We start from the raw sequence: 14,474 nt of genomic DNA on the forward strand, positions 1-14,474 counted from the left end.
GAACACAATAGGTAATGGTTTCAAAGATGTTTTCCATGCAATTAGAGTATGCAACTTGCTACCACATGATATAACTGAGGCTAATGGAATAGGTGTGGGTAAGGAGGAACTGAAGGAAAAAGAATAATAGAAGGATTTGGTAATTGTTGAGGTGAAGTGGATGGGAGGAAGACTGAGTGGAATATAACCAATGGGATAAATCTGTTGGGATGAGTGACCAGTTTTTGCGTGAAAACAGATAAAATATATTGATTTTTGGTAGCATAGGGCTTGGATATTTGTGGAAAAGAGATATCTTACCCACATCAGGACAGATGCAAAAACGGCAAATTTCAAAAGATTACTATAAGGTAAGAGACGAGAAAAAGAGTGTTTATTGGTGGAAATATCAAATTAGATTCACTGTGGTAATGTTTCAGTCAAAGTGTTACAGAGATGGCAGGAACTGCCAATACTGGAGAATCTGAGATAACATGGTGTGAAGCTAAATGAACACAGCAGGCTAAGCAGCATCAGAGGAGGTTTCGCAGTGGGGTTAAAATTGTTACAGAGATAGTAGAGATTCTGAAGAAGGGTCCTGACCTGAAACGTTAAACTTTCCTGCTCCTCTGATGCTGCTTGGCCTGCTGTGTTCATCTAGCTCCACACTTGGTTAACTAAACTTAAGTGCATTAGTTTTATTTGAAATGAAGCCCATGCATCAAAATGTACTTTACTCCTAGCATGCATAAGTACGCAATATTACAAGCTCAATTGAATATGTTAATTTGGTTGATAGTGTAGATCTAAACACACTCAGGATTTTTCAGCATTTGCTGAGTACGAAATGAAAAGCTTTGACAACACCTGCCTCTTTTCACTAATATATACATATTTATATATTACATTTATCATGAGGCATCAAGCAAAAATGCTTATGGACCAGAAATCATCACTCATCTATCAACTAATTAAGCAACAGTTAATTTGCATAGTATCTCAAAGGGCCTCTATTTTGTAATTCTACAAAACATTGTAGAATTACTCCAAAGTCAAATTTTTTACCACTGCCTTTTGTCATTGATAAGGAGGTTTTCCGTTATTTGTGTTCAAATGCTGAGCTTTGTTACTTAGAACCCAGGATGTTGATGTTTCTGAGAACTGTGATTAAAGATTTGCAGTGGAACAAATATGGGAGTCTGCCTGATCTTGTTCGTTGTCTGACACATTCATAAAAAGGCAGAGAGTCGTTTAATTTTTAGTGGTGCAACATTTTTGAAAATAAAAAGTGTAGAAAATTATTTGTTCTTCACTCTGGACTCCAGACAGTTGCTCTTTGAGCATGAGAAGGTGGCAAATGAAAGGGAGGGTTTAAATGAAGTCAGATTGTGATATCAATTTGCAACAGTGGAATTTACCTGATATGGCAATGCTTATGTTCTCCACCATAATGCAAGAAACTGGGCATTAATGTTGTGGTATTGAAGAATCCAACAGACTTTTTTTTACAACTAATGACTATGTACAAGTATTATGTTTCTCAGATAAATAGTTATCTGGGCTAATATCAGAGAAAGGACGGCCCTTTAAAACTGAGATGAAGAAGAATTTCTTTTGCCAGAGTGTGGTTAATCTGAGTTTATTTAAGACGGAGCTAGAGTGGTTCTTGATTGGTAAGGGTATCAAAGGCGAGAGGGAGAAGGGATGAAGATGGGACTGAAGAACCTATCAACCATAACAGAATGGTGCAGCAGACTCTTTGAACCTAATGGGCTAATTCTGCTCCTATATTTTATAGTCTTATGGTCTTATGAAGATAGTTGGAAAGGGTTAATATTGGGTGCAATGAACATTAGATATTTTCCAACTAATAATTAAGTATTGTTTGCATTCAAAATAAAACAGCAAAATCAATTACCAGCGTTGTAAAAATGTAGTGGTAATATTCGGTCATCATCCCCATACTCATTGCCTGAAAAGAAGAGAAAAGGCTGTTACAGATTTTGTAAAACTTTTAATTGTGCCAGGTTATTCCAGCTTCCATGTTCGCCGGTCCCTGCTTTCCTATGCCTTCTCCTCTTCTGAAAGTGGTAAGCTATGCATAGGAACATATCTATGGATCAAGTGGCTATTGTATGAATGCAGCTATTAATGTGCATATACTATTGAACTGTTGGATTACGACAGCCAGTTTGAATTAAGTTTTAGATTGGACTCAAAATGTTTAGTCTGTTTCTGTCTGCATAGATGCTGTCAAACCTGCTGAGTTTCTCCAGCATTCTGTGTTTGTTTCTCTTTTTCAAATACAGCCTTTCCAACTCTTTTAAAATGATATTGATGTCTTCGTCTCAATAAGCACTTATGGTAAAATATTCCAGCTTGGGAATTCCCACGCAGGTGTAATTAAACACCAGTTGGAGTTTTCACTAACTAAGGCTGTTTGCAGGTTTTCAAGAACTCTAACAATGAAGTGCATTGTTAACTGAAAAGACAGAAATAGGCAATTTTTACAGACTTTTTGATTATTTTAAATGTTGTGAAGAAACCAAACCACTGTATCATCAAAGAAAACAAATAAATGGCCACGCACAGTTGTTTTTAAAAATCATTTTCACTTATTTTCAAGCCAGGTTGTTTGCAGGTAGTGGTCTGAATAAAGTGTTTGATCTTTATTACAATTTCAATCCAAATTGTATAAATCAAACTGCAAAATGCATTGTCATTTTGAAGTTTTTTTAAAGCAAATCTTAAAACAAAACATAAATAACTGGATTTTTAAACATTATCCACCCAGGTGAGTTCACGGAAGATTTTACATAAAAATGAATTGAGCACAAATTTGTGAAATGGACCACTTCTCAACACCAGTGGAAGTCTGGGTGTGATTTGCACCTGGATTGCTGCCTGACCCTAAAGCAACCACTAGTAGGTTAAAAAATTGCAGAACATCAAATGATAATCTTAATTCTGAACATGTTTCAGTCTTATCCATAGATACAATAATCTGCTGATATGGGTTCACAGCAACAAGAGATTACTAGGTGCAAATATGCTGGTAGTATGAAGTTATTGAAATTAAAGTATCATTTCATTACTGCAATTTCATTTAAAATTATCAGACTAAAATTATGCAATCTAGATTGATTTAGATTTTCTAAATTGGTGCTGCTATTAAATTGATGCTGCATATCAGCTTCTATTATAAAGAATGCCTGAATTTCCTCTCCAGTGCTTTCTCACTCAGACTGCACTTTGATTAACCACCCTTGTTGCTTCATTGACCTTAACAGCAGTGTTCTGCAGGAGTTGTTACATTCTGTTGCTTCAGCTGGTAAACTAAGTGCCAAGAGTGGAAAACATGCAAAAAGAACTGTTTTGAAAAGGCTGCGAACACACAGAATGAACAAAGTAAACACTGTCATGAAAGACCAACAGGATGCAAACAAAGTATTAAACATTACAAAAAATGTGAATCCACTGCTGGTTTTGTTGACTTGGATCTTTAGTATTCAGCGTGTTGCACCCTGTCAGTATTCTAAAATGAACAATAGCGCCGAGCTGCAGCGACAATGAATGGAACTCACTTGTTTCAGGATCTGAGCAGCCATTGTATAGCTGCAGTCGAAAATAATGCGGAACTCTCTGCCTCGCTTCATCTCCTTCAAGAGAGGCCTGGCATCAGTTGAATCAATGGGAAGTTGACGAATCTTTAGCCGGATATTGTACCTGGAGGGAGCTGTTATGAGCTCCTGCAGACGTATGAGACCTTCAATGATAAAGCAGAAAAGCTATTTCTGATGTGCAGTATGTCCTGCAAAACTAACCATACAATTTGTGCTGTCCTCGCATCTCTCCCTTCAAATTTATGTTCCCATTTTCTGGCATGGTTGTCAACTTATTCATGAGAATTTAAACCCACAAACCAATGATAAAATCAATTATTTTGCATTAAATAAAACGCATTTCTCTTTAAAAAGTGATTTTTTTTGTTGTAACATTTTCTATCACCTGAGTATTTATAAAAGTCAAGTCCTTTGTTTGCAGTTTAGAATGAAACCCCTTGTTCCTTGTGGGATCTGGTCTTAATTCCTATTATGCCACAGTGCAGTGCACTGTCAAATTCTACAAACTGCAACTGGAAACAGTGCAACAAGTACATTGGAGATAATGGGAACTGCAGATGCTGGAGAATTCCAAGATAATAAAATGTGAGGCTGGATGAACACAGCAGGCCAAGCAGCATCTCAGGAGCACAAAAGCTGACGTTTTGGGCCTAGACCCTTCATCAGAGAGGGGGATGGGGGGAGGGAACTGGAATAAATAGGGAGAGAGGGGGAGGCGGACCGAAGATGGAGAGTAAAGAAGATAGGTGGAGAGAGTGTAGGTGGGGAGGTAGGGAGGGGATAGGTCAGTCCAGGGAAGACGGACAGGTTAAGGAGGTGGGATGAGGTTAGTAGGTAGCTGGGGGTGCGGCTTGGGGTGGGAGGAAGGGATGGGTGAGAGGAAGAACCGGTTAGGGAGGCAGAGACAGGTTGGACTGGTTTTGGGATGCAGTGGGTGGGGGGGGAAGAGCTGGGCTGGTTGTGTGGTACAGTGGGGGGAGGGGACGAACTGGGCTGGTTTAGGGATGCAGTAGGAGAAGGGGAGATTTTGAAACTGGTGAAGTCCACATTGATACCATATGGCTGCAGGGTTCCCAGGCGGAATATGAGTTGCTGTTCCTGCAACCTTCGGGTGGCATCATTGTGGCACTGCAGGAGGCCCATGATGGACATGTCATCTAGAGAATGGGAGGGGGAGTGGAAATGGTTTGCGACTGGGAGGTGCAGTTGCAAGTACATTGCATGCTTCCATGTGGACATTCCAAAATCCTCAGTTTGTCTGCTGCACATGATTGGCAAAGACAGACCATGTGGAAGATGAGATCCTCTGGTCCATGTGGCCATTGGTGTTTTTCTTCAAACTTATGGGGAAAGTCCAATCCAATCACACATGATAATCACACTTTCTATTAGCATCTTGTAAAGCATACAACTTGTCTAGAATGCCTATCTGAACACAGACAAGGACTGCATTCTTAAGGATATATCTGCTAAATTGAGGCTGCGGTAGGTGTTGAGGGAACCAACAAGAGGGGATAAAGCATACCCAAGCTCGTTCTCACTAATCTGACTAATCTGCATCTCTTCGTGGTAGTTTTCATAGGACTGACTATTGTACAGTTCTTACTGAGACAAATTCTTGCCTTCTCAATGAGAATATGTACCATTGTTTTGTATGAGGCTATCACCACAAGATTTCAAAAAGGTCCAACAACTCAAAATTGAATATTTATGAGCCATAGTGGGTTATCAGCAGCTGCAGAATGTTATTCAACTATAATCTGTAACTTCATAGTCCAGAACTCTGCCATTGCCATCAAGGCAAGGGACCAATTTTGAACAATGAAGAGTACAGGAGGGCATGCCCGGAGTAGCACAAGGCATACTGAAAAATGAGGAGTAAACCTGGTGAAGCTACATAACAGGATTACATATATGTCAAGTAGCAGAATCAAAATGTGATAGAGCTAAGGTAACAAAGTGTGGAACTGGATGAATACAGCAGGCCAAGCAGCATCTCAGGAGCACAAAAGCTGACATTTCGGGCCTAGACCCTTCATCAGAGAGGGGGATGGGGAGAGGGTTCTGGAATAAATAGGGAGAGAGGGGGAGGTGGGCTGAAGATGGAGAGAGAACAAGATAGGTGGAGAGGAGAGTATAGGTGAGGAGGTAGGGAGGGGATAGGTTGGTCCAGGGAAGATGGACAGGTCAAGGAGGCGGGATGAGGTGGTAGGTAGGAAATGGAGGTGCGGCTTGAGGTGGGAGGAAGGGTGGGTGAGAGGAAGAACAGGTTAGGGAAGCAGAGACAGGCTGGGCTGGTTTTGGGATGTAGTGGGGGGAGGGGACGAGCTGGGCTGGTTTAGTGAAGCAGTTGGGGGGAGGGGAAAAACTGGGCTGGTTTTGGGATGCAGTGGAGAAGGGGAGATTTTGAAGCTTGTGAAGTCCACATTGATACCATTGGGCTGCAGGGTTCCCAAGCGGAATATGAGTTGCTGTTCCTGCAACCTTCAGGTGGCATCATTGTGGCACTGCAGGAGGCCCATGATGGACATGTCGTCTGAGGAATAGGAGGGGGAGTTGAAATGGTTCGTGACTGGGAGGTGCAGTTATTTGTTGCGAACCGAGTGGAGGTGTTCTGCAAAGCGGTCCCCAAGCCTCCGCTTGGTTTCCCCAATGTAGAGGAAGCCACACCAGGTGCAATGGATACAATATACCACATTGGCAAATGTGCAGGTGAACATTTGCTTCATATGGAAGGTCATCTTGGGGCCTGGGATGGGGGTGAGGGAGGAGGTGTGGGGGCAAGTGTAGCTTGCGGTTGCAGGGGAAGGTGCCGGGTGTGGTGGGGTTGGAGGGGAGTGTGGAGCAGACAAGGGAGTCACGGAGAGAGTGGTCTCTCCAGAAGGCAGATTCGGGTGGGGGCGGAAAAATAGCTTGGGTGGTGAGGTCGGATTGTAGATGGCGGAAGTGTCGGAGGATGATACGTTATATCCGGAGGTTGGTGGGGTGGTATGTGAGAACGAGGGGGATCCTCTGGGGGCGGTTGTGGTGGGGGCGGGGATGTGTTGCGGGAAGTGCGGCAGACGTGGTCAAGGACGTTCTCGACCACTGCGGAGGGAAAGTTGCGGTCATTGAAGAACGTGTGATAGAGCTAAGCAATTCCACAACCAGAAGATCAGATCGAAGCATAACTTTACTGCCACACCCAATCATGAATGGTGATGGACAATTAAACAATTTCATGGAAAAGGAAGCTTCAAAAGTATCCCCATCTTCAAAATGGGAGATCTAAACTCTTCAGTACAAAAGACAAGGTTGCAACATTTGTAATCACCTTCAGTCAGAAATTTGCAATTATTCCTGGAGTCCTCTGAAGGTCACAGCATAATAGGTGCCAGCCTTCAACTACTTTTGATTCACTTGAAGTAATATCAAGAAACAACTAATGGGATCAGATACCGCAAAGGCTACGGTCCCTGACAAAATTCCAGCAATAGTATTGAAGACATATGCTCCAGAACTTGTCATGTTCCTTGCCAAATTGCTTCGTAAAGTTATAATACTGGAATTTACCCAGTAATGCAGGAAATTGCTCAGGTATGTCCTGTACACAAAAAACAGAATAATACTATCTGAGCTATTGACTATCTCATCGGTACAATCTCAATGATCAGCAAAATATATGGAAGGTAAGTTGGCTGCGCTTGACATCAGGCACCCTGAGTAAAGCTGGAATTAATTGAAATTAGGGAGAAAACACTCCACTGATCAGAGTCATGTCGAGCTAAAAATGATGACTGTGTTTGGTGAAAATCAATCATCTCAGTCTCAGGATATTATTTCAGGAATTTTCCAGGGTACTTTCTTTGGCCCAATCATCTTCAGTTGCTTCATCAATGACCTTCCTTCCATCATAAGGTCAGGTATATGGATGTTTACTCATGATTGTGCCATGCTCAGTACCATTCATTATTTGTCAGTTTCATGATGCTCAAGTCCTGGGTAATATTTTGGTTTAGCTGTATGTGGCAAGTGATATTCATGCCTCACCATTGCCAGGCAAGTGCCAATTCTAACAAAAGAGAATCTAATCATTCTCCTTGGCATTGAATTCCATGTCTATCACTGAATAACCCACTATCAACAATCTGGGTATTATTGACCTGAAAAATAATTGAAGTAGCCATATAAACACTGTGCAGGTCATAAGCTGAGAATTCTGCAGCAAGTAACTCATTTCCTGCCTCCTTAACCTGTTTACCATCCATGTGACACTGATGAAATATTCTCCACTATCCTAGATGAGTTAATAGTAAAAACTAATAACTAATAACAAAATAAAAATTTAAGAAGATCAACGCTTTCCAACTGAAAGGAGCCTGCTTGTTTGGTATCCCATCTAACATTTTCAACATTCATTCCTTTGACCACTGATGCACATTGGCTTCAGTGTGTATCATCTCAAAGAGATACTGCACCAATTCACCAAGATGTCTTAGGAAGCCTTATCCCTGCACCTTTCATTGGGTCAAAATCTTAGAACTCCATTTCAAACAGCGCTGTGGCTGTACATACACCATATGAGCAGTTATGGTTGGTGAAGAAAGCTCACTACTATCATCTCAAAGGCAATTAGAGATGGATCATAAATATAAGCCAGGCTATTTGGCATTCACTTTCCATGGATTTATTGTTTAATAAAATTCCCATAAGTGTTTATTTCAACTAGCTCTATGAATGATTAAGATTCATGGTCAGAATCTACAAATTCTCAAAAAAATGCCATTAACCAAATTGTTAGTGGGTGATTTAGAATAAAGATGAGGATATTGAGTTCAAAGAGCAAGATGCTGTAATTGGGGATTGGGTGTGGTTTGAGCTGGCATCAAGGTTACAAACCTATCTTCTCACAAATTCTGCCGAATATGAGATCTGATCACTGGGGACTTCCTTCACTGTAGAGACTGTTCTCTCAGAATAGCATTCCTTATTCTGAGTCTGTTATATCCCTCCCTCTGCCTAATCCAAATGTGATCTACTGTCTGACCTGCTGGAATTTTATTAACTCTGTTTTCACATATGATTGCACAGAAAACTAATCTTTTTATTATACCACCTTAGCACAGGTCTTGTGATCCTATCTACTCGAATCTCATTAGCATGTGTGCAACTGTTAATGTCAGAGGTACATCAGCATTTCCATCATCATATGGTTAACCCATACGTTCCCACTTACTCAAAATAAAAGCTGTCCAAAACATTTTACCAAAATGAAAAACTTCAAATGGATATATTAAAGCTCATAACTTCAACAGCCTACATATGGTATCTGTTGGACTTCCACTCAAATGATGCCACGTAACGGACGAGCAAATATGGGTGAATTTTCCAAAACTCCTCTGTGGAGTTTGAAAGGGATTTTTTCAGCTCTGGATTTTTGTTATTTATTCAGGAGTGTGGGTTTCATTGGCTGGGCGAGTATATTTCATTGGCCATGCCTAACTCCAGTGAGGAAGAAAGGACTGAAAGGATTGCAGATGCTGGAAATCAAAAGCAAAAACAGAAATTTCTGAAAAATCTCAGCAGGTCTGTCAGAGATATGGCAAGCAGCCTTTTTGATGTGCTGCTGTCTATTTGTTGTTGAGACACCTGCATGTCATCGGCAGGGGGCTTGGGGCTTGGGTGTGGGAATTTAATGCAGTGACGCAGAAGGAACTGTCATATATATTGAAGTCACAATGGTGAGTGGCTTGCAGAGAATCTTGGAGGTTTTGTTGTTGACATGTACCTACTACCTTTGTCCTTCTTGGTGGTAATAGTTACGAGTTTGGAAGATGTTAACAAAGGAAACGTTTTGATTTTTGAAAATATATCTTGGAGACTTGGTACACAACTGCAACTATAATTGGTGGTGGGGGAAGTGAATGGCTGTGGTTGTCATGGCAATGGCCAGCTGCTTTGACAGTATCAAACTTCTTGAGTATCGTTGGATCTGCTCTCATCCAGGGAAGTCTGTGATTCTAATACTCTTGACTATTGCCCTGCCGATGGGGAGTAGTGGGTAAGTTATTCAATGCAGAATTCCAAGCCTCTGGCAGCTCTTGTAGCCACATAATTTATAGGTAGTCTGGTTTACTTTCTAGTAAATGGGAAACTCAAAGAAGTTGATAGTGGGGGGGGGGGTGTTGGGTAATCAATGATGGCAAATGGCATTGAATGTAAAGGGAAAAGTTTCAGATTCTCTTTAGTTGGTGACAGTTTTTGTCTGCCACTTGTCAGCTTAAACCTGGGTGTTTTCCAGGTCTCACTGGCATAGGCATGGACTGTTGAAGTAGCCTTGGGATCATGAATGGGTTGAACTTAAGATAGAAGGATACTTATTCATGAGTCTGTTGAAAATGTTTGGGCCAAGGGCAGTGCTGTGAGAAGCTGCTGCAGTGATGTCCTGGAGCTGAGATGACTGACCCAAACAACCACAAGTATCTTCCTTTGTACTAGGAATGCCTCCAACAAACAGGTGGTCTTCCCCCAAGTCCAATTGACTACATTGTTAGGAAGAAAGGCTCCTGGATGTTAACCTCAGTTAAATACTGTTTTGATCTCAAGGGCAGTCACTCTCATTAGACATATGCAATTCAACACTATTATCTATGTTTGAACAAGGCTGTAATGAGTTCAAGAGCAGATTGATCCTGTTGGAACCCAAAATAAGTGTCAACAAGAAAGTCATTGCCAAGCAAGTGCTGCTTGAAAGCACTGTTGATGACACCTTTCATTACCTTGCTGAAGAGCCTGACCCAAGCACTCCTGGCAGTGATGTAGATAAAGGGACGCAGTTTTCATTTTGCAGTTCAACTTGATTTTATCAACAAAATATTCTTCATTAAAAACACCATGTGAGCATTTTCCAAATTCCCATAAAGTATAGTCTCTATCTAGCTCTATCCATCTGAGGAAGGATATTACCCACAATAATCCATGTATTTGAACCAGGCCATTGGAATCTCGTTCCTTTCCTACATAGGGCTTGCTCTCTTCCATTAAGGTGGATTTTGCAAGTCAGGGCAGATCTTCTCCTCAGTTGCTGCAGGGTCTTCTGCTACAAGTCTCATTGTGAGCATTTGCTGAGATTCTTCACTGAGAGTCTTCACTGAGGGGTTGGCTTCCAGGTGCGCGTTGTCTGCCCTCAGCCCAGACCTTCCCGACCATTCTGTGGCCTTTGGCCAATGGGATCATGAGGGAGTTCAAAGCATCCATTCGTGCCACACCGATACCCTTCGCTGTTGCCATGCCAGGGAGGTGTAAAGAGCACATCCTCAGCCACTGGCCGAAGTCAAGGTGACAGAAAGTCTGATTGATACTTCTCCTGCACTCAGTCCTCAGGCTAGTTGTAACTGGTTTCCCCGAACCTTTCTGCTGCCTTTGATCTTGGTTTCCACTGTTCCCTGTAGATCATAGCCATCGGCAGCTGCTTAATTTAGTTTGGCCAATTTTCTGACATGCCTGATTTCTCCGGCTGTGGGTCAATTTGAAATGTCCAATTTTGGGTCTGTGATCGCCTCACCACCGTCACTGATTGGTTTGAGTGGGTTTATGCTGCTTTATGCGTACTGGCCATATTTGCACAATTTCACACATTGTTATATAGCTTGTTACTACTGTACAAGAACGACTTGTCAAGGGATGAAGCAAGGGGTCCACAGCATTTGTAGCATCCAGTGCTTTAACATACTTCATGATATCACATGGAGTGAATCTAAGTAGCAGGAGAGTGAATCTGTGATGCCAGGGTCCTGTGGAGGAAACCAAATGGATCATCCGCTCAACACTTTTGACTGAAAATTCAAGCAAATGATTCAGCCTTCCCTTTTATACAGATGTGTTGGGCTCTCCATCACTGAGGATGGAGACATTTGTAGAGCCTCATGTGTGAGTGAGCTGTTCAATTGTCCACTAGCATTCATGACTGGATGTGGGAGGATCGTGGAACTTCAATCTGTTCCATACATTATGGAATTGTTAAGTTCCATCCATTACTTTCTGCTAATGCTGCTTGGCATGTAAGTAGCACTGTGCTGTAGCTTCACCAGGGAAACACTCCATTTTTAAGTACTGCTGGGGCTGCTTTTGGCATGGCCTTCTCAACTCTTCATTGAACCACAATTGATCCCCCAGCTTGATGTTAATGGCAGAGTGGGATGTATGCCAGGCCATGAGTTTGCAGATTGCATTTGAGTACAGTTCTGCTGCTGCTGCTGACAGCTCACAGCACCTCATGGTGCCCAGTCTTGAGTTGCTGGATTTGCTCAAAATCTACTTCATTTAGTGCGGTGATTATGCCACATAACATGATGGAGACTGAAGATGAGACTTTATTTCAGAAGGGCAGTGCAGTGGGCACTTCTTCAAATACTATCATGGACACAAGCATCAACTACATGCGGAATGGAAGGAATAAAATATATTTTTATGAGAAGGTATTTTTTACCTCCTGTTGATTCCCTCATCACCTCATGTGTCTGTTGCCCATCTCCAATTGTCCTTCAGCAGGGAGATGTCTCATTCCAATGCTTCATGCATCAGGTTTTTGGAATATCGAAATGTGCCATTAACCAATTTAAGGGTAACTATCACTATTAAGTAATGACAACACCACTTTCTATGTGTGACTGGGAATGATATATATTGGAGTAATGCCTGTGTGAGGACAAAAGTCTTGTCAAAATATTCTAAAAAGGTAGTGGAGAAACAATTAAAGAAGTCCTTCAAAAATAGGCTTTGATATTGTCATTGCCCTGGCATGAGTACCTAATCTTAGCGATAGCAGTATCAATATAAAATGAATGCATTTATTTTATTCTTTTAATGTATAAAATGTGTCTGTGTAATGGCATTAATTTGAAGCCAAAAAAGCTGACAAGGTATGAGTTAGGAGAAATAGCCACAGGCCTCATTTTGAGGAGACTTTGAGATGAAGTTATAAGGTGAAAAAGTTTGCAGCTCATGAGTTCCAGAAAGCGCTGTGAATGTAGCTGCAGGGTCTTGAAACTGGGAAAGGGAGCAGGGCATTGGTGAGGGAAGCAGAGGAAGTGAATAATAGGACAAAATATCATGGGCAAGGATGTAAGGTTGTAAGGGAATGAAAGATTATAAGGAAGAAGGGCTGAGATTAAAAGCAAACCATGATCTCATTGGATATCTCATTGGGTCGAAGGGTCAACTGGCCAACTCTCTGATGAAGGGTCTAGGCCCGAAACGTCAGCTTTTGTGCTCCTGAGATGCTGCTTGGCCTGCTGTGTTCATCCAGTCTCACATTTTATTATCTTGGAATCTCCAGCATCTGCAGTTCCCATTATCTCTGGCCAACTTGTGTGCCTTGTTTAGAAAGGCGTAAGAGTAAAAGAGGGTCATGTAATTGATAAATATAAATCTATGAAGTAATTTTAAATATCACCTAACAGAACTGCTCAGAAAATTGGAGCCTAAGAGATTAAAGGGGTAACGGCAGCTTGGACCCATAACTGGCTCGGGCAATGAAGTGAAGATGTATAGAAATGGTTGTTTTACAGACTAGAGGGAGGCACTTAGCCAGTGTCCCACAGGACTCACTTTTGCAAGCATTGTTCTTTTTGTTGTATATTATTAACCTGTACTTGAGTGTGCAGGGCATAATTTCAAAGTTTACAGATAATGCTAAAATCAGAAATGTTGTAATTAATGAGCAGGTGATTAAAAGACTTTAGAAAGGAATAGACAGACTGGTGAACTAGGCAGACATATGACAGATGCCATTTAAAGTATAGTTCTTGCTGAGAATATTGAAGACAAATTATAAAAACAAAATGGTATAATTTCAAAGATGCTGGAAGAAAGAGATCTGGGGTCATACATAGGCAAGTTTTTTTTGACAATGGCATGATAACTTGAGAAGGCTGATTTTAAAAAGGAGCACAGAATTTTGGCTTTGTTAAAAGAGGCATGGCAAAAGCAAGAAGGCTATTCAGACCATTGAAAAAATATCAGGTGAGCCATTGTTGGAGTAATGCATCTGATTTTGGGTACCAGAGTTGTGGAAAGATCTCAAGGCTGTAAAGAGGCTGAAGATAGATTTACTAGGATGGCACCAATATTGTGGGATTCGAGTTACACAAAAAAGATTACAGTAACTGGGTTTATTTCTCTTTGATCAGGGAGCTTAAGGGGAATTTTAATAGAGATGTCCAAACTCATAATGGGAGTTGATTAGGTAAATAATAATAAAAGCAGGAATGTTGATAACTGGAGGATGTTACTAAAGAATGAATAGTTAAAAAAGGAAAAATAAACATGCAGCAAGGTGCAATGACCTGGATACTGCTGCCTAGAAAGATGGTGGAAGCAGACTCAACAATTGCAGAGGGAAAATGTTCAGGAACACAGGAAAAATGTTGTACAGAGGGGCTCATTTGACTGTCTATCAATGACCGGGCTAAGGCATGACATATCGAATGATCACATTTTAAAATTTTATTCTTGCACAAAGGACAGTACCCATCTCATGCACACAACCTTCTACCTGCTCGCAAATACAGCTCTGAACTTACCAGTGCTATCATCATAAACCACAGTTGCTGTCCTCCATTTCAAAAACTGCACAAGATCCAGAATTGCATGGCTGAGAGAGGCATAATCAGGATAAAAGTTAGTATAGAAGGAGTCTCTGTTGTCCATAGGATGGTGTTTCCATCGGATTTGGATGTGTGGGACCTCCAACGCATTGCAGATAGATTGGACAGCATTGGATGAGGAGCTGTGAGAAGGTCCAAATATTGCAACCACTCCTAATGAAAGCTGATCACAGGCTGGAGGAAAGAAGAAACAGAACTTTTTAACGAGGTATCATCACATAAACTT

At 41.3% G+C, this 14,474-nt stretch overlaps 1 protein-coding gene across 3 annotated transcripts in view; it reads right to left on the minus strand.

Moving 5' to 3' along the window:
* The window catches only part of LOC125465127 (glutamate receptor ionotropic, kainate 3), a 451,191-nt gene that overhangs the window by 253,019 nt on the left and 183,698 nt on the right, over positions 1-14,474 (minus strand). For 2 of the 3 annotated variants that reach the window (XM_048558279.2, XM_048558280.2), the window contains exons 3-5: positions 14,165-14,422; positions 3,564-3,745; positions 1,898-1,951 (exon numbers count right to left, since the gene is read on the minus strand). In XM_048558279.2, coding sequence (XP_048414236.1) covers positions 1,898-1,951; positions 3,564-3,745; positions 14,165-14,422 — 494 coding nt within the window. Of the gene's footprint in view, positions 1-1,897; positions 1,952-3,563; positions 3,768-14,164; positions 14,423-14,474 lie in introns of those variants that run through there. The other variant, XM_048558281.1, reaches the window with a different exon arrangement.

Source organism: Stegostoma tigrinum, chromosome 24 (genome assembly GCF_030684315.1).
Source record: "Stegostoma tigrinum isolate sSteTig4 chromosome 24, sSteTig4.hap1, whole genome shotgun sequence".
Classification (NCBI taxonomy): Eukaryota; Metazoa; Chordata; class Chondrichthyes; order Orectolobiformes; family Stegostomatidae; genus Stegostoma; species Stegostoma tigrinum.